This window comes from Engystomops pustulosus, chromosome 9 (genome assembly GCF_040894005.1).
Source record: "Engystomops pustulosus chromosome 9, aEngPut4.maternal, whole genome shotgun sequence".
Lineage (NCBI taxonomy): Eukaryota > Metazoa > Chordata > Amphibia > Anura > Leptodactylidae > Engystomops > Engystomops pustulosus.
In genome coordinates this window covers 25,871,223-25,891,797 of record NC_092419.1, presented here as the reverse complement: position 1 = coordinate 25,891,797, position 20,575 = coordinate 25,871,223, and the positions used below count along the sequence as shown (strand labels likewise).

Here is a 20,575-nt window from a genome sequence, read left to right as displayed (position 1 = left end):
TACCTGGCTCTGATCTGGCTTACTCTTACGTGGGAAAATTTAATGTGATATTAGAAAGTAGCCTTCACCTTACTTTGTGGATTTCAATAAAAATATGTTTGGCGGCTGTGTCCTTGGTCAGAACATTAGATCAGCATGGAGGGAATTAAAAATCAATGGTCAGGGGGGAATGGGGATTAGCGGTCAGCAAAAGAGGGTCAGCAGGTATGAGCAAGAAATCCGCAAGAGGGACCATGGATAAGCAGGGGAGGGGACATGCGAGATCAGAAGATCAGTAGGCCCAGGAGGACACAGGACCCACAGGACAGAAGACTCATTCAGAGAAGGAAAGGCAGCAGGTCAGCAAAGAAATACTCAACATTTCAGGATTTTGGCTCAACAGCAAAGAGGTCTAAAGGAAATGTAGTGAAATAGTGTAAGAATAGAAACTAAATATTTGAGGTCAAATTGAAGTAGCACATTATCACTGTGCTTAGAAACCATTACCAATACTAAGAAGGATGAATGGCTCTAAACCTTACATTGCTGGAGAAGCCACAGAGTCTCCGCCGGGAAAGGGGGAGAGGGGCCAAGACAGTGGCTTTGGCCCAGTCTGAGAAGAAGGGTAATTAATTTTTGCCAGGACACAAAGACCATACAGCAGCTGAGAAGAGTAAGAAGGTGGCTCCGCATGGGAGGGATGGGACAGTTGCTCCGAAGGGGAAGAACATTGGATCAGTGGTGGACATCAGTGGGCCTGCAGCGGAACTTAAATAGTAGCTCACCTTCTAAAAACTGTAGTGGGACTATAACCTGGGTGGTTGCACCCAAGATCAGGAGCCTTAATGGATCCCGTAGGATATATCTAAATTTCTAGGCAGTTTACATAAGCACAATGGGGCTTATTTACTACGGGTCCCCGTGGCGGCATTTACGTTGGGTTTTCCTACTTTTCGGCGATCGCGCCACAGGGACAGGGATATAAAAGGGCATTGTATTGCAAGCGATCAAATTTTGATGCAATCGTGCCGGCTTTCATGCAACAGAAATCGGGGGGCGGGACGTCGGAAGATCCAACAGATTCGGACAAACAGTGGGATTTAACTTTAAAATTTTGTTGCAAGCCAAGCACTTACATGCACCGGGAAGAAAAAGGTAAATTCTGTCGGACCTGAGCGGGGAGCGACACATGCAGGATATTGGGCGCAGGATCTACATGGATTGCGGCACAGTGCATTATCAACGGAGAGCTCAGATCAGGGATCGCGATTTGGACGGGTAAGTAAATGTGCTCCAATATCTCTATATTAAAAGACCGTGAAAGTGGGGATTGCTCTGCAGGGGAGGGACAATTACTCAGCAGGGGAGGATAGAGCAAACAGGGGAGAGTCAATGGTCTAGATGACAATGCTACTGTCTATAACGGGGTCTGTAGAATCCGGTCCAACCACAACTACATCTGCAAGACACCGCCATGTTTGTGAGAGGTTTTTACCCCTCTGCTAATTTACAACTAATTTACTTAATTTATCTTGTGTTTTATGAGATACGTCCTAGTTTGCATTGATCCCTTTATACATCTGTTGTGCCAGAATTCCTAGACAACTGGATGTTAGATTACAGGATCTTCACAGAATTTCCTTCACAATTTACTTGATTTACTAGAGAGGAAATCTAATTCTACTGATTTAATTATTCATGGGATTATTAATCCCTCAATCTGCGCTCTATCCAAATATAGTTGGTTCCTCTGTCATCATCCAGTAATTAAATTAAAATGCAGCTATTAGGGAGTATCACTGATACCTAAACAATATCAATTAAGTCTGGTGACGTTGCGAGATGTTATCGGCTGGGACTCACCTATGTGAAAGGCATCCTGGGAATGTGGGGCGATGATTATAGGATGGGGGACCGGGGACTATGTCTGGAATGCCGTGTTATCATATGTGACGTTCCTGTCATCATCGAATAGCAGCTATTAGGAAATCAAGGAAGATGAGAAACCAGTTTCTCGGTGACCCGGGGAGAGGAGGAGCCTGATATCTACGAGGCTGACAGCTTTATAAGCTCCTAAAATGTTACACCTGGCACTTATCACTGGACTCTACTAGCTTCAAAATGGCTTCCTACCTCCCCATACTTCTCCTCATCTGTCTCCAGATCTCAGGTAGGTCCATGGCAGGAAAGAACTTGCAGAAGTAAAGTTAGAAGTGAACAGGACATTAGATTTGTCGATAAAGATGTGAAATTCAGCAGGATAGGTTGTCAGATGTAGAAGAAGTGAACTTTAAGGGGCATGATACAACACAATAGCCACATACACTGTGTGTATCCGAGTGTATATAGTATATTAGTAATATTAGTATATAGGATGCCATGATTCATTAGCAGCAGATAATAGAAAGGTTTTTTCTTTCTGTTACATAAAAAAAGCTTTTTTTTTGCTATTTTCCTTATCCATAAAAAAAGCTTATTTATGGTGCTACTACATTTCTATTTGTTGGGTGAATAATGTACAATTTTGCTACTTATTGTATTGGATATGTAAATATCAAATACTAATATTAGATAATAATATTTAAATAACAATGTATATAATTTTCTATATACCATATATACTCGAGTATAAGCCTAGTTTTTCAGCGCAAAAAAATGTGCTGAAAACCCAAACTCGGCTTATACTCGAGTAAAAACAATATAGGTTTTACCAGGTTTTTGTTGTAAAATTGGGGGCCTCGGCTTATACTTGGGTCAGCTTATACTCGAGTATATACGGTAATTTTATTTTAATTTTATATTTATTTATAATTTTAGTACTATTTTATTTTTCGATTACCTTCTATTAGTGGTCGTATTGTTAATATTTTTTTTTATTATTCTACAGTTAATATTCGTTACACATACTTATTATACACATTACATATAATATATATTTCCTGGTTGTCCTTTAGGCAGCACAAGGGACACAATGAGATGAGGTCCCCTAGGTACAACCACATAGAGACATGTTAGAAAGCAATAGAGAGCAGTAGCTCACCCATAAAAAGCGCAGAGAATATATATATATATATATATATATATATATTGGTTTTGATACTTTTTTATGTTGAATTTTGAATTTTATGTATTTTTATGTATATTTTTGGATTCAACTATCTACTATAAAGATCCTAGCCACACACCAGTGCCCATTATGGCCCAAAGTGCTTTGGAAAAACCTGATGCCAACCCATAATGGAGTAGACAAAGAGTATATACTGCTCTATAGGTCAATAAACACCTGATCCCACCTAGTTCTGTGCATTATATTGGAAGAAGTAGCTTTTTAATTTCCATGAACAGCGCCACACCAGTCTATAGGTCGTGCCTGGTATTGCAGTGTGAGCCTGAAAGTACCATATGTGGCCTGTGGACATGCATTACACTAAAGTATGAAAAAAGGGGCAGATTTTCCTAATCCCCGGCAATAAGATGGACATTTCTATAATATTTTAGTTATTTTTTATCTATATGTATAATGTATATTTGTATATGTATCTGTTTATATTGTATATGTATGATGTATACCGTGTAATATGATGTACATGTAGAATGAATTCTAATCATCTTCATATTATTTCTTCATTTGCAGGAAACTTTGCTCTCCATTGTAGTCGATGTAAGTAGAACTTGTACTTGATGTCTGTACATTCACCTCCCTATAGTATATATACAGCAAAATGACCTAAGTCTGTAGGTAGATATTGGGGCATTAGCTGCAGATGTATTAAGAATTTAGTTTTGTTTTCTGTAGACCCTCAGTCATTTGCTCCGTGGGGGCATTAATCAGGGCTTGTGCGGCTAATACTCGTGTACAAACCCTGAAATAGACGCAATTCCCAGTATAGTGCCAGGAATTGTTCCTATTTACCCCCTTATACAACCTACACACCCAATAGGGGGAAGGGCCAGCAGCTCATTGGGCGAGACCTGGTGTGGATGTGGTCTACCGGAGCCTCCTGATAGATCCGGGGCACCATCATACCCTGGCACATGATAAATGCCCCCCCCCCATACGTTCTTTCTATATGGAGCCTATAGCTGGGAGGACTAGAGCAGACACAAGTGTCCAGTAAAATGGAAACCTGGTCCTTTATAGATATTAGAGAGATAGATAAATAGATAGATAGATAGATAGATAGATAGATAGATAGATAGATAGATAGATAGATACATAGGAGATAGATAGATATGAGATAGATGGATAGATAGATAGATAGATACATAGGAGATAGATAGATATGAGATAGATGGATAGATAGAAAGATAGATACATAGGAGATAGATAGATATGAGATAGAATATTAATTTTCTTTCTTTCCTTCTCAGATGCTAATGACATTTGCCCCTGGCAGATTGGTGTCATAGTGCTGCTCAGTATTACTCTCTTCATCCTTCTCATACTGTTCCTCGTCTTGGTGAGTATCACCTGTACCTAAATCTACACAAACATGTGATTCTCATACATTTCTGGTCTACATATACCAGAGAGGAGGATGGAAGATAAGGTACATCTACCATAAAGGAGCGGCATCATAGAACCCAGTGACCTTGACATAAAGATCAGGGAGAGCCCCCGTTTATGGTGCTCGGTACCATATTCGTTCCATCTACTCTTTTGGTCAAAAATACCTTCCTCCTTATTTTCAGATATTCAGGTTCCACCAGAGGAGGAGTGGGGTCCGCACGACTCCTTTGTCTTCTTGTGTATTGGGCATCATAATCCCCCAACACCATTGGACCCATAGCAATTGCCCTGGATGGAGGAATATTGTCCTTTCCCCTCCTCCTCTCTGTCCAGCTCCTTGATGTTGTCAGATAACACTTCAGTCCAAGCAGGATGTAGCATGGTTGAGCGATGCTGCCTCCTACTGAACACGATACTGCTCTATCCAAAACAGGGGTCTGTGGTCTCCCATACAACAGTACACAGCAGCCTGCTTATAACTAGTGTCTGTAACTAGTTAACTTGGGAGCACAGGCCCCCTGCCCCATTGAGCCCGCAGTGGTATATACAACCCTGAAGGGGTATCCTGAGTTCCATTAGGGGGAGAGTGTAATTTTGCTAAATGTTATATCTCGCAAAGACGACTCCTCTTGACATGGAAAATGGAAACCATCTGACTTTTCGAACCACCACCAATATAGATTTTGTTGGGGGTTGTAGGTCAAACATATCCGACCATCTTAAAGAGCGGGGCTCAACAAAGTGGGCTGTTCCGGGTGTGCCTCATCTATGACACACAAATTTCTGGCTAACTTACATCTGGAAAGAGTTGGCCTCACCCTGGTCTCTTCAAACCAAAACGAAACATGGCAGCATAAAACGGTGGATGGGGAGCCCCTTTATTTATCGAATAACTCCTTCAGATTCTATAAGTTATACTTCAGCAATAAGTAACATAAATTTTTTTCTTCTATCTTTTATGTTAGATTTTCTGCAAATGCAAAGGAGGATGCAACAAGGGTCAGGCCAGTGGTGACGTCTACCTACAAAATCTCGGCTGCAGAACCCAACAGTAATGACCCAACCAATGACCCAAGTCTTCTCCTCGACAATCTAAAGACACGGGGACTATGTTCTTACTACTTATTATATGCATTATTTATTTGCTATGATCATGTTAATGAAGAGTTGAGGCTCTGATAATAGTTGATAGTTGTTAATAGCGGGTTCTCACCGCTCAGAACTTCTTCAGTCTCCTCCATCAAATGTTTACAATAAAGTTGCAGATTCTGCTAAAATCCAGCCATTGTTATGTATTGTGGTGTTTCTTCTGACTGCCAATGGATCGCATCTAATCCTCATCCAAAACTGGACTACTACATTTTCCCCAATTTACATCTTCTTAAATTCTGCTACTAAATTCTAAAATCATAACCACTCCATAATCTCCTGCTCTTGCATCATTTATTAAATGTGACTCTATTTTCAATGCAAATGGAGTTTTCTCTCTAACCTCCACCGTTCCAAAGCAATAAATGTCATTTTTTGGCTTCCTATAAGCTAATTAAGCTCGCTACTTCCAGGTGGGTGGTGCCAGACTGCCCCCTCCTGCCCAAGACCACCCACTTGACAGAAGAGAGTTTTATCATATCTGTTTCCAAATCTAACAGTGCTGATCCCTCGGGAATGGTGGTAGCTAGAGGAAAAATTCTAGAAGTTCCACTAGAGGAAAAATTCTAGAAGTTCCAAACCTGTTGTGTGACATCTATCAAAGGATTCAAAAGGTTCATTGTGTAATTTTATAATTACACAATAGAACCAAAGCATCAGTGATCAATTTGAGACCAGTAAGTTTTGGTTCCTGGAAGCAATCAATACAATCAGGGCATATTTACATGGGTAGCAGCTGCTATGGGGCCCACAGTGTAAGAGGGCCCCGCTATCTTTGGTTGTGGGTGTGTATATGCAGTAAGTGTGTGTGTGCTGTGTATATACTATATGTGTGTGCTTGATGTCTGTTTAGGGTATTGTATGTATGCATGTATTTGCTGTATATGTGTGTGTATGGCATAGGTGTATATGGTACTGTATGTATGTATATGTGGTGTGTATATGTAGTAAGTGTGTGTGCGCAGTGTATATACTATATGTGTGTGTATATGCTTGATGTCTGTTTAGGGTATTGTATGTATGCATGTATTTGCTGTATATGTGTGTGTATGGCATAGGTGTATATGGTACTGTATGTATGTATATGTGGTGTGTTTATATGTAGTAAGTGTGTGTGTGCAGTGTATATACTATATGTGTGTGTATATGCTTGATGTCTGTTTAGGGTATTGTATGTATGCATGTATTTGCTGTATATGTGTGTGTATGGCATAGGTGTATATGGTACTGCATGTATGTATATGTGGTGTGTGTATAGTGTGTGTGATTGTAACTCACAGGTGTAAGTGTTAAAATATGTATATTTTTTTTGAAGAGGAAAGGGGTCCCCACTTAGAAGTCTGCCGTAGGGCCCTGTCTCTGCACATGTGCAGCACCATATCTCTCCGTGCGAACCATTGCCGTCTATGGGGGACGTTTGTGCTGCCCCAAGCATATGGTGGTGTAAATGCAGCCTAAGTATCATATGTTTGACCCTATTAGGGAGATATACTTACCTTGTTGAAGTTTAGGATTAGTGGCCAACCCCTTTAATCTTTCACACACTTATTAGATTCCCAAACTGTGTACAGTCAGCATATGTCATTGTGGAATAAATCATGTGACATTACATTATATGATATGACCCCCGGCCTTCACATGACATTGTCCTAATGTATAGCAGTAATGTAAACATAGTACAGCTGATAGTGCTGCCGCATGTAAAGATCTCTGCCGCGCGGGCTGGAGGAATTTGCATGTGTAGAAAATTCCCCAATCACTTATCTACTGTTTAGAGAGTCAATCATGCCATGAATATCAAACAAAAGATTGAAAACCTTGTAGGGTCGTATCCAAGGCTGACGTCACTAAATTAATATTCTGAGAATTGGAGCCTATCATGTGGTGTGGGATCAGAATATTGCACTTATCGCTAAGATTATTTGACTTTCTGCTATTAAATACAAAGAATGTATAAATTTAGTTTCTGGTTAAAGGGAAACTCCACCTTAAAAAGCTATTGAGACCTCCAAACAGACATAAGAGCAGTGGTCACTGTTGTAGGATGACTGGAGGAGTATCAGAACCCGGACAGTGTTTATCCACACAAAGATCCATGTATATAGATGTGTCTATAAAGTTTTATTTTTAAAAGCGGGAACAGAGGGCAAAGGGCAAATTGTGAAACTAAGGACCATAAGGACCTGTGAGTGGTTTAGTGTTCCGTATTGCCCTAATAGGCCCTCTTAAAGGTACTCTATCTAGGTCTATGGCATCCAGTTAAGGAGGAGCGTCCTCAAGGGCAAGATTTTTAACAATTTATTCAGTATTATTTGTTTTTTATACTTGGCCAGATTACTTCCAAAGAGAAGAAGGCACATAAATGACCAGAGAGGTGGCCAAGAATGTCTTTAGGAGGTGGGGCACAGTGGGTGTTATAATGTAACATAGGATCATTGGGGAGTGATAGTCTGTAGAAGTGTGGACAGAGAAGTCAATGGGCGATTGGAGGGGTTTCATAATTTATAGGAGTAGTAGAACAGATGGTCCCCTACTTAAAGGGGTTTCCCACGAAGCAAAGTTAGACCCTATCCACTGGATAGGACCTAACTTGCTGATCAGTGGGGGTCTCAGCGAAAACAAGGGTTCTGACAGACAGAGATTAATGGTCATGAACCGGTTCCGTCAGCCCGAAAGAGATTGATGGTCATGAACGGTCATGCGCGGCCGCCTGCTCCATTAGTCTGAGCAGCGGGGTCCATCAGACCCCTCGTTTCCGCAATCTGCGGGGGTCTCAGCACTAACTTTGCTTCGTGGGAAAACCCCTTAAAGGACACCCAACTTATAGACAACCCCTAGTTACAGACAGGCCTTTCTGTCCACTGTGACTTGTGGTGAAGCTCTCTGGATGCTTCCCATCAATCCCAGACGGCAATGATGAGCTGTAAGGTGTCTGTAATGAAACTTTATTGATCATCCTTCTCCCCATTACAGCAAAAAATGTTGAAAATCCAATTGTCACTGGGAGACAAAAAAATGTGTCTATCGTTACAATTATTACAAACAAATTCAACTTAAGAACAAACCTAAAGAAACTATCTGGTATGTAACCTGGGGACTGCCCGTATAGAGGACTGGGAACAGTGGAAAGTAGGGGATAGAAGGAGGGTGGCTGGTCATAGTCTAGTGTTATACTTCATTTTTTAGCACTGACAAAATATCAGTATAGTAAAATCATTATAGAAACAAGCAAATCATGATAAATTTCGAGTTAAAGAGTTCTTCAATGGGGGCGTGTCAGACTACGACAGCGAGGTTGGTAAATACGGCCCTGATCATCACTGTATAAGATAATTAAGGGGGAAACATTGGATTCTTGGAACTAAAGAACCATCATCATCATTCACAGACATAGGAAAGAATTTTTTACAGTAAGAGGGGTAACAATCAGGAATAGCCAAATACGGATGGCAGAAATTCCAAAAACATTAACATATAACGACATGTATCTAATGGCTGATGTACTGTAGTGATAATTATTATAACTGGTGCTTACAGCTGGACATAAGGATCCTAAGACCTTTACCCTATGATATACACAGTCTGTAAGTATTTCCTATAATATTATTACTATTTGTATATATCCCCCCATTTATAGCCTCTTCCACCATTGTGTCTCCTTTTAGTCTTCAAATATGGACTTGAGGTCACACCTATTATTATCCCAACTCCATTTTATAATCCCTAATATTTCCTATACGAATAATCTTTTATAATTCTAATTATTAAACCAGCAATTACTTTCTCATTAATACTCATCATAACAAACGTTATCAAGATCTCTCGAGATGCAGTGGTTATGTAGTTCTGCACACAATGATGTTAATAATTGTTAAACATACAGGCAGAGGTCGGAGGTTATCAGTGGTGCATAGAAAGTAGCGCCATGGACATGCACCTTAGAAAGGCGTCTCTCGTAAAGGGTTTGATAAAGGACCCACCCTTCGTCCTTTGCTGTATATACTCAACCTGTTCTCCATTGCCGAGTGGCTTTCAGCTCGGTGGGGACGGAGGACAGAGATGGGGCTAGGGCTCCGCATCCTCGTCTTGTTGGCCTTGTGTGTGATTGGTAAGAGATTGGATCTTAATACTTATTACCAAGGAGCACAGAATAGAGGAGAAAGTCAAGTGAAATTAACTATTTTTTCATAGAGTGATTGGTGGTTGCCCCACCGGAGTTATTGGTGCTCAACCCTTACTTCTTGTAGACCCCCCCATGGTGGTGGTTTTTTATCAATCAGTCTTCATGAGCACAAGATAGAGAAGAAACAGGAGAATGTCAATCCAAATAATTATTTATTGATACAAAGTTATTGGTGGTCACCCCCTTTTGTTGTTGATCCTGTGGTGGTTTCTTATCTACTCATCTTCATGACCTTCTTTGGTTCCATCTATTGACTTACAATAGATCTACTTTTTGATTGTTTTTATGTTATGATGTGTATGGATTGAGAATCATTTCGTTAGAGGTCACAAGAGTATTTGGTTATTAAAGGGGTTGTCAAGGAATAAAAAAAAGCACCGGCATTACGTATATTACAGCTCTGGTCCCTTCACTTCAGGGTAGTCGAGCTACAATAGTACCCAAGATTTTGGAGGATCTAGATAAAATTGTCTTGTCCAAGTCATTCTACAAGAGGCAATATACAGGCGGTCCCCTACTTAAGAACACCCAGCTTACAGACGACCCCTAGTTACAGACGGACCTCTGGAAGTTGGGAATTTACTGTACTTTAGTCCCAGGCTACAATAAACAGCTGTAAGAGTTATGAAAGATGTCTGTAGTTAAGATTTATTGTTAATCCTGGTTCTTATGACAACCCAACATTTTTTAAATCCAATTGTTACATAGACCGGTTGGGGCTACAATTATAAAATATACAGATCCGACTTACATACAAATTCAACTTAAGAACAAACCTACAGACCCTATCTTGTACGTAACCCGGGGACTGCCTGTATCCAGATTAATTAATTCTTTATTGGTTCTTGACATTTTTTAGTTTAAAATTTTCCCATTTGTGGTCTGTTTTTGGTCTATCTAGACAATCAGTTTTTTTGTTGTGATGTGTGATGTTTATTTTACAGCGTAGTCTGATAATATCTTCTAGTGGCAAAATGAGTGGGTTGAAGGGGCAGGGTTTTTAGTAGGCTTAAACTAGATATAGAGTAGAAGTCACAACTTGGCCATAAATAGGATAAGACTATGATTGGTGGAGTTCAAAAACATCTATCCCAGTTTCATCAAACTCAACCCTCCCTGTTGGTACAATACAAAATATTTTTGGCCCATGGGAGAAAAATAATTTCTAATTGGCTTTGCTTCTTAAAATAATGTAATGGTATACTTACATTTCAATCTCTTCAAATAATTTTATTAAAATTTCTCAAAATCATAAGGAAAAATATTAACATATGACTATACATGTCTATTTAAGAGTTTTTCGGAAATCGACTAGTGGTATGACTGATTGCGGATTTTTATTTGGACATGGCTTGCAATGTATATATTGACTTATTGGGTATTATATATACTTACCCGTCCACTGGAGTTCACCGAAAGAGCATTGTCCGATGGTAATGCACTGTTCCATGATTCACTAAGATTGTGCGCCCGATATCCTACATCGGTCGCTTCCCCGCTCAAGTCCCCAGAGTTCACCTTCTTCTTCCTGGTGCATGTAAGTGCTTGATTTTGCAACACAATTTGAAAGTTAAATTCCGCATTCAGTCCGAATCAGTGGGATCATCCAATGGCCCGCCCCCGATTTCTGTCGCATGGAAGCCGAAACCGCTGCTTCACAATCCGATCGTGTGCGACACAATCCCAGCACAGACCCCTGTTAAATAACTGTTCAAGCTGTGCAATCCCCGAAAAAGGTACAAAGTCCGACGAAAGTGAGTAGCTCGAACCTTAGTAAACAAGCCCTTACATATATTTTTATCACATTGGGGCTTATTTACTAAGGGTCGGTGGACACACTTTTATCGGATTTTCCAACGTTTTTGGGATTTGGTCCGCTTTGACAGGTATTTAATTGGGGATTGTGTCGAAGTCGATCGATTTTGGCGCAGCTGCTCTGGCTTTCATGCGACAGAAATTGGGGGGTGGGCCGACAGACGATCCAACTGATTCGGACTGAGCGCGGGATTTAAGACTCGAATTATGTCGCAAGACAATGCACTTACATGCACCAGGAAAAAGAAGGTGAACTCTGTCCGACCTGAGCGGGGAAGCGACACATGCAGGATATCGGGGGCACGATCTTAGTGAATCGCGGTAGATGTACATTCCGGTCTGGCAATGCACTTTCGGGGAACTCTGCGGACAGGTAAGTAAATGTGCCCCATTATTTTTAGAAAAATAGTATAATCTGGCTATTTTTAATAATAATAATCTTTAGTTATATAACGCCATCATATTCTGTAGCGCTTTTTAACTTAAAGTTTTTTTACCCATACAATATTGACCAGTTTAAAAACTCAAAAATGGATACATATGAGATGAAGTGGGACTGAAAGGATGGGCACACACTGGTATGTTCTCTTCTCAAACATAATAATAATAATAATAATAATAATAATAATAATAATAAAGCTTTATTTATTTAGCGCCATCATATCCTGCAGCGTTGTACAGATCTAGGGCTACATATACAAATCTAAAAAAAAAATTATTGTTACTAATAACACAATCAGATTAAACAATAGGATGGAGGGCTCTGCTCAACAGAGCTTACAGTCTATGAGGATGAAGGGGGGACACCGAAAGTGGTCCAGCCATTCATTAGGAGATAAAATAAATAGATAAATAATGTTGAAGCAGTTACCATCGGCTATGGATATGCACTGAAACCAGGGAGTATCAGTCTGCAGAGAAACCTGTTTAATGGTATCAAGTGATAAGGGAAGAGAAATCAGTGGAGGATTAGAATAAAAGAAAGTCAAAGTTACATTCAGTTAGGGAATGTGATTGGACTGTCTAAAAAGATGTGAATTTAGGTATTTACATGATAAATCTGGGTAGTGCATTTCAGAGAGTAGGTGCAGCTGGGAGAAGTCCTGTGAGTGGGAGATTCGAATTAAGGAAGAAAGTAAAAAGAGCATGGGGTGGGCGATAGACTGAGATGAGGGCAGAGAGTTAGGGAAGAGCAGCACAGTGCACAGCTTTATGGATGCGGGGGATTCATTGGAATTGTATATAGAAGGTGATGACCAGCCAGTGCAGTGACTGACACAGAGTAGAGGCATCTGTGTAGAGTCAACCGTCTCATTTCGGTTGGACTTTTTATGCCGATGAAATAGCGATGATTGACATGGTCCAAGTATAAAACCTGCAAACCACATTTTTATAGTATGTGGATGGGATTTGTTTGAAGACAGCAGATAAGTCAAAGACCATCCCCACTGATTTAGAGAAAGAAGGACCAAAAGTTCCCTTGTACATTTTAGCTGTGGGGTCCGTAGGCTTCCATTTTATCAGTCTCCAACTCCACAGACCGGGTGCACATGCATGAGCGGAGCAGTGGCCACACATTCTCAGAGGAACTTTCGGTCCTTCGTTCTCTGGATCGCTGTGGTTCCCAGCAGTCATAACCCTGGTGATCTCTAACTAATTATAATTACACCCCACGTGGTCCCAGTCCTAGAGATGCCCTTTGTACCTTATGTACTGCAGCTTATGTGAAGACTGGTCCATTATCTGTCAAGTGGTGGCAAGTCCTTGCAATCTTAGATCTAAAATCTATCCTAATACCTTTGGTCATTTTGATACTTTTTATCTCATGCGCCTTTTGTGAAATAACACATTACATATAATAAACTTTTATAATATTTGCCCCCCCCCCGCAACAGCTGAAACTGGGACTATAAACAAGAAACCTCTACACAAATCAACAATTGAGATTGCGAGGAGCAGCCAAGACATAATCTATTCAAAATCTCTGGAACTTCTATCTACTACTGGGAGCACCAAAGTTTTTGATCATGTACCCCAAACAATCCTTATAAACGCCTTCATCCCCCAACCTAATGACTATATCAATGCAACAGTTGACAAATCTGCACTGGTATTGACACCCTCGTCTATGGTGACATGTAACATCATAGTCACGTACAATGGAAGGTTACCTCAGTGTACAAATAGTTCTTCGAGTTCTGGTAGCACATGCACCACGAAAAATGAGGATGTCCTCATGAAAGTGAATGTCACATTTATTAGTAAAGATTCAGACTCCACATATACGTACAATATGGGAAACAATAATCTTCTGGTGGATATCTATGTCAACTCAACCTGTGTTGTAAACGAAACTATCAGCCCCGGTGCCCAGAATCAAGGAACAGCCACGTTTAACATTTATGCCGTTCAAACCGGCTCAAACACGGCTAATTTTAGTACATTCGAATATCTTGAGCTTAACGATTTAGATGCAAAAATACTTATTAAACCTGATATCACAGTTATTCTTCCAACAACAACAACCACCACATCTACTACTGTTACTTCTACCACCCCTACTGCTCCCACTACATTACCGACTACTATATTTACTACACTACCCCCTGAAACCAGTAGTCATGCTCCAACCCATCCCACCACTCACATACCCTCCACGATTTTAACATCCTCTACCACAATAACTGAACCAACCTCAAAAACTACAATAACAACAACCTCCGAAACAACCCAAACAACAGAAACAACTTCTGTAAGTACAGAAACATCAACTAACACTACCCCATTAACAACGTTCTCCACAACAACAGAACCGACCAGCACTTCGGTGGTTCCTACAACGTCTATATCTACTGAGCCAACAACCACTAGCTCTACAACTACAGAACCAACATCCAGTACTACAAATGTCCCTTCAACCATATCAAGTACAGAAGAAACCTCAACCACTATCACAACCTTCAGATCTACAGCTGTCTCAACAACCATTGAACCAACGGCAACCAGCACTTCAGAGGTTCCTTCAACAATAGTAACTACTGAGCAGTCAACAACTGGATCTACTATAGAATCAACACCTAGTACCACAAATGTTCCTTCTACTACATCAAATACAGAAGGAACTTCAACCAGTTTAACAACAATAATATCTACCACAGTCCCCACAACTACGGAACCAATATCAACCAGTACTGTGACCATGTCCACAACTACAGAACCAACATCAACCAGTACTGTGACCATGTCCACAACTACAGAAACAACATCCACCAGTACTGTGACCATGTCCACAACTACAGAGCCAACATCCACCAGTACTTCTGTCTCCACAACCACAGAACCAACATCAACAATTACTTCGACAGTCTCCACAACTACAGAACCAACATCAACCAGTACTGTGACCACGTCCACAACTACAGAGCCAACATCCACCAGTACTTCTGTCTCCACAACCACAGAACCAACATCAACAATTACTTCGACAGTCCCCACAACTACAGAACCAACATCAACCAGTACTGTGACCACGTCCACAACTACAGAGCCAACATCCACCAGTACTTCTGTCTCCACAACCACAGAACCAACATCAACAATTACTTCGACAGTCTCAACAACTACAGAACCAACATCAACCAGTACAGTAACCATGTCCACAACTACAGAGCCAACATCCACCAGTACTTCTGTCTCCACAACCACAGAACCAACATCAACAATTACTTCGACAGTCTCCACAACTACAGAACCAACATCAACCAGTACAGTGACCACGTCCACAACTACAGAGCCAACATCCACCAGTACTTCTGTCTCCACAACCACAGAACCAACATCAACAATTACTTCGACAGTCTCCACAACTACAGAACCAACATCAACCAGTACTGTAACCATGTCCACAACTACAGAGCCAACATCCACCAGTACTTCTGTCTCCACAACCACAGAACCAACATCAACAATTACTTCGACAGTCTCCACAACTACAGAACCAACATCAACCAGTACTGTGACCACGTCCACAACTACAGAGCCAACATCCACCAGTACTTCTGTCTCTACAACCACAGAACCAGTATCAACTAGTACATCAACTGTTCCTTCTACACCTGTTAGCACTAAGCTCACAACAAGTAGTTCAACGATTACCAGCACCCAGTCCACAATATCCAGCACAGCAGAAACCACAAGAAGTTCCACAGCCACAACATTCAGCTCTACAACAGTTCCCACAACTAAACAACCCACAACAACTACTACTACAGCACCTTCAACAACAATCAGTACCACAACCATCCTACCAACAAGCTCAAAACCAACAACAAGCAGTACTTCCGCTCCAACAACCCTTCGCTCTACTACTACTGAGATACCATCCATTAGTTCTCCAACTACTTCTTCACCTACTCCAACAACAACCAGCTCTAAACCAGTCACAATCAAAAGATCTAAAAACATAACATCAGCCTCTGCTATTCCAACAACCCAAAATCCAAATATAAAATTCCCAATTTGGCTCATCATTTTGGTGGCTGTTCTTACTGCTCTGGCAACCAGTCTCCTCGTTCTACTCTTAGCAATGGTAAGTTTCATAAATCTAATGTCTGCATTATATCTACACTCCTAGGCTTTGCTTACAGTTTGGGAAAGTTTGTTAATCTTTTAATAATTTGGTGTTGGGTTTATATTTTGATTGACCTAAGTTAACAAAAAATCTGAAGTGCTCTTTGCCAACTGTATTGAGCTGCTCCCTCCCTTGTGCTCTGAGTGACTGCTGTAATATTTAACAGCAAATAATGAAAACAAATGCAGTATTCAGACTTCCGAATGGGGCCCCCCTTAAAAAATATACATATTTGTGTACTCACACATTTGTTACAATCACACACATTTATATACTTATATACATACACACACTGCATATACAGACATACAGCATATGCAGTACACTTGCAATACATAGCCAATACCCTAGATCAGTGGTGGCGAACCTATGGCACGGGTGCCAGAGGTGGCACTCAGAGCCCTTTCTGTGGGCACCCAGGCCTTCATCCCAACACATAGTTTGCCAGATATGACTCGAGGCTTTTTCCTGTGGTCCAATACATTCCAAAACACGGAATTCTCAGCGCCATTTTAACATACATATTTGGCTGCCAGGACTACAGGAGGAGCGAGAAGGTGTGGATACAGATGCTGTGGGTCCCCTGATTCTTCTTCTTCAGGGACCCTGGAGGGAAACTACAATCCAAATTTCTCCATCGTTCTATTGTTTTGGTGAACTCAGGACACCAATACGATTAAAACTTGTGATACAGCAGGGATCAATAAGTTACTGCTTAAATGTCATGTTGACACTTTGTGATATATAAGTGGGTACTCTGTCTCCAAAAGGTTCGCCATCACTGCCCTAGATGCTGGGTGCCTCTGACACTGTGGGCCCCATAGTGGCTGCTATGGCTTCTACCCCTGTAGTTACACCCCAGTGCCAAAGCTAAGAGGACAGCAGTGTGAGGAAAAACCTATCTTGTTCTCAGGGAAACTTCAATCCCACAAAATGTTTTGCCAACCTTCTCCTCTTATAGGGGAATTTACCATCAGGAATTGAAATACCCAAGTAGATCTGATGGTAGATTCCTACTTGCACCTTTACAGGTGGTTCCCTACTTAAGACATCCGGCTTCTGGTTACAGACGGACCCCTCTGCCCACTGTGACCTCTGGTGAAGTCTCTGGATGTTACTATAGTCCCAGGCTGCAATGATCAGCTGTGAGGTGTCTGTAATGAAGCTTTATTGATAATCATTGCTCTCATTACAGCAAAAAATGTTGAAACTCCAATTGTCACTGGGGCAAAAAAACATTTTGTCTGGAGCTACAATTATAAAGTATACAGTTTCAACTTACATACTAATTCAACTTAAGAACAAACCTATGGAACCTATCTTGTACATAACCCGGGGACTGCCTGTATTCATAGAACGCATTTGTCATGTCCTCATAAAAATCTTTAGACCTATTAAACTTTATCTCAGTTATATGCACATTACCTTTAAAGAGAACCTGCCATGCACATTAACCCACCAAAAATAAATAATTCATTAAAACTATGTTTAAAAAGCCCTTATCCCTAAATGGTTCCTATCCATGGCTGCAGTGTGAAAAATTAGTTTGTAACTCATATGAAACTCCCCTGATGTCCCCTGAGTCCATTCACACCAACTGAGTCCAGCATAATACATTTTACTTGCATTGCCCTGCCTCCTTACATTGGCAGGCCTCACTGCTAGGACATGCTGCTGTATAGAACATTAAGAGAGAGCTCTGTAACATCATTAGGTATTTCCTGTCATGTGACAAGGGTGATGGCCTCTAAGGTCCTGTTACATTTTCAACATTTACTCCATGTATTTATCTGATCACATGAAATCACAGCAGCCTCTGGAGGATGGGGTGGAGTAGATGTCCATGGAGGTTGCTGTGATTTCATGTGATGTAGAGGAATGAGACATGGGGAGGAGTAGGTGGGAGGGGTCAGCCATGCATCTCCAATGCCATGTAATCTGAGATAAAGTTGAGTTATGGGGATGCAAGGGAAACAATTTTTAGCTAAAAGAAAGGTGTCAGTTCTATGGGAAGCTTTCCTTTAAAGATTACTGTGGCATTAAGCAGTCTTGCTGAGCACCGGTACCTAAAGCTACTCCATGCCCCAGTAGCCTTTGCTTTCTGCCTAACTGCATGGCCTCATCGCACTACTGATCCCAGTCATGCTTACACTCAAGCTCCAGTAGAGCCACTAGATCTAGACTGACGATCGCGATGTGATGCTCTGCTCAGGTATCAGTCTCGGGATCATAGCATATCTTCAATGTAACAGGTGCAAACGCAGTAGCTCCAATGAAGACACCGGAGCTTGTGTGCAGAGTCAAGATTTATGAGTATCATGAAGCCAACATGCAGGAAGGCGGAACAGTAGAGGCTACTGGGGCGTGGGTAGCTCCGGGAATTGGCAAGGCTACTCCACGCCCCCGGGAGCCTAAAAGGCAATTTTCATGTAACTAAGAAAAAGTTTTAAACAACATCTGGCTCCAGGTGAAAACTCACACAACACTGCAAAAACTAAACAATAGTGAACTTCGAAAGAATATTTGGGCTCATTTACTAAGGGTTCAGCAGCAGCACTTTCGTCGGGTTTCCTGAATTTTTCCATTTTGCGCCGAACTCCGCTGGGATTTTGGGGCACACAATCAGATTTTGGCGCAATCACGCCGGCTTTCACGTGACAGAAATGGGGGGGGGGGCTGGCCTTCGGACAACCCAACCAATTTGGAAAAACCGCGGGTTTTAAAAAACAAGATGTGTCACAATATCAAGTACTCACATGCACCGAGAAGAAGAAGGTGAACTCCGGCGGACCTTGCCACAGCAGTGACACCTACTGGATATCGGGCGCATGACCTTAGTGAATCCCGACAGAACCTGAATCCACGTCGGACAACGAGCCGCTGGATCGCGACAGGACCGGGTAAGTAAATGTGCCCCATTGTCTTAGGTGCAAGAAAAGTGCAAAACTACAAATGAGCCACAATAAGTCACAAAAAAAGAAAATGTCGAACTAAAAATGTCGCTTTTTAAAGAGAAAAGGGTTGGAGATGGTAGAAGTGATTAAAGGTAATTTTCAAAAAACAGAACCCCAACAAGTAGACTGTCTTTGGACCATTTTAGGCGTAAAGTCTATTATTTTTGTTTTCTTAATGGAAAAAATTTTGGGCATAAATTTCCTTTTTTTTTTCTTTTAGATTTGCAGAATGATGCGAAAAGCGCGGCGATCTAGAGGATGAACCTTCACTCGAAACACTTGACGCTAAGAAAGCATTTGCAGATATCCATTGGTGACCTCCCAACTTCTCATCATGGTGGACAATAGACTCAAGTTTAAGTAACTTACTGGACCTATGTCCCACCAATCACATGGCCGTGTCTATAGCCCCTCAACTGGAATGCACCCAACCCGGTGCAGATGGGAGGAAGGAGAGGGTGATGTGGGCAGAGCAGACTATGACACTTGGTGCAATGAATCAATGGCCTGCACTCGATTCTCCCATGAGGCCCTCTGTCAATGATGTCCACCTTCACAAGCAAGATCCTTGTATTACCATTTACCAAAGAATTTAAATTGGCTAAAATTATAAATCTGAAAGTTTTTACACAAATATATTTAGATAATAAAATCAAATATCTGGTGCTGTATGAAGGTTATGTCTACTGAATAAAATACTTACTTTGTTACAGGTTCTAACTCTACAGCCTTGTGCACATGACAGATCTGTGGGCAGGAGACAACATGTCGGCCCATATAGTTTTGTGTGGCTCCATAAGACTGACTATGTACAACTGGGCCAAATGGACAATGTACTGCTTAACTACAGGTGCTCTGTACTGGTCAACGTCAGGGGCTCTGTACCGGTCAACGTCAGGGGCTCTGTACCGCTCAACGACAGAAGCACTGCGGCGCTCAACGACAGGGGCTCTGTGGCGCTCAACGACAGGGGCTCTGTGGCGCTCAACGACAGGGGCTCTGTGGCGCTCAACGACAGGGGCTCTGTGGCGCTCAACGACAGGGGCTCTGTGGCGCTCAACGACAGGGGCTCTGTGGCGCTCAACGACAGGGGCTCTGTGGCGCTCAACTACAGGGGCTCTGCGGGGCTCAACTACAGGTGCTCTGTACTGCTCACCGTCAGGGGCTCTGTACAGCTCATCAACAGAAGCACTGTGGCGCTCAACGACAGGGGCTCTGTGGCGCTCAACGACAGGGGCTCTGTGGCGCTCAACGACAGGGGCTCTGTGGCGCTCAACGACAGGGGCTCTGTGGCGCTCAACGACAGGGGCACTGTGGCGCTCAAAGGCAGGGGCTCTGTGGCGCTCAATGACAGG

At 41.7% G+C, this 20,575-nt stretch overlaps 2 protein-coding genes across 3 annotated transcripts in view; both read left to right on the top strand.

Annotated features, from left to right (window-relative positions):
- LOC140076579 (class I histocompatibility antigen, F10 alpha chain-like) overlaps positions 1–20,575 on the top strand; it is a 197,545-nt gene that overhangs the window by 112,163 nt on the left and 64,807 nt on the right. The window lies entirely within an intron of this gene.
- On the top strand, positions 9,626–19,932 carry LOC140077333 (uncharacterized). The gene is made up of 3 exons (XM_072124405.1): positions 9,626–9,746; positions 13,532–16,224; positions 19,441–19,932. Exons 1-3 carry the CDS (start codon positions 9,698–9,700, stop codon positions 19,480–19,482), a joined length of 2,784 nt encoding a protein of 927 aa, XP_071980506.1. The 5' UTR covers positions 9,626–9,697; the 3' UTR covers positions 19,483–19,932.

Coding starts and splice junctions, on each gene's coding strand:
- LOC140077333 (XM_072124405.1), top strand. CDS start 9,698: ATGGGGCTAGGGCTCCGCATCCTCGTCTTGTTGGCCTTGTGTGTGATT. Junction 9,747..13,531: donor GTTGGCCTTGTGTGTGATTG/GTAAGAGATTGG, acceptor CCCCCGCAACAG/CTGAAACTGGGACTATAAAC. Junction 16,225..19,440: donor TCGTTCTACTCTTAGCAATG/GTAAGTTTCATA, acceptor TTTTTCTTTTAG/ATTTGCAGAATGATGCGAAA.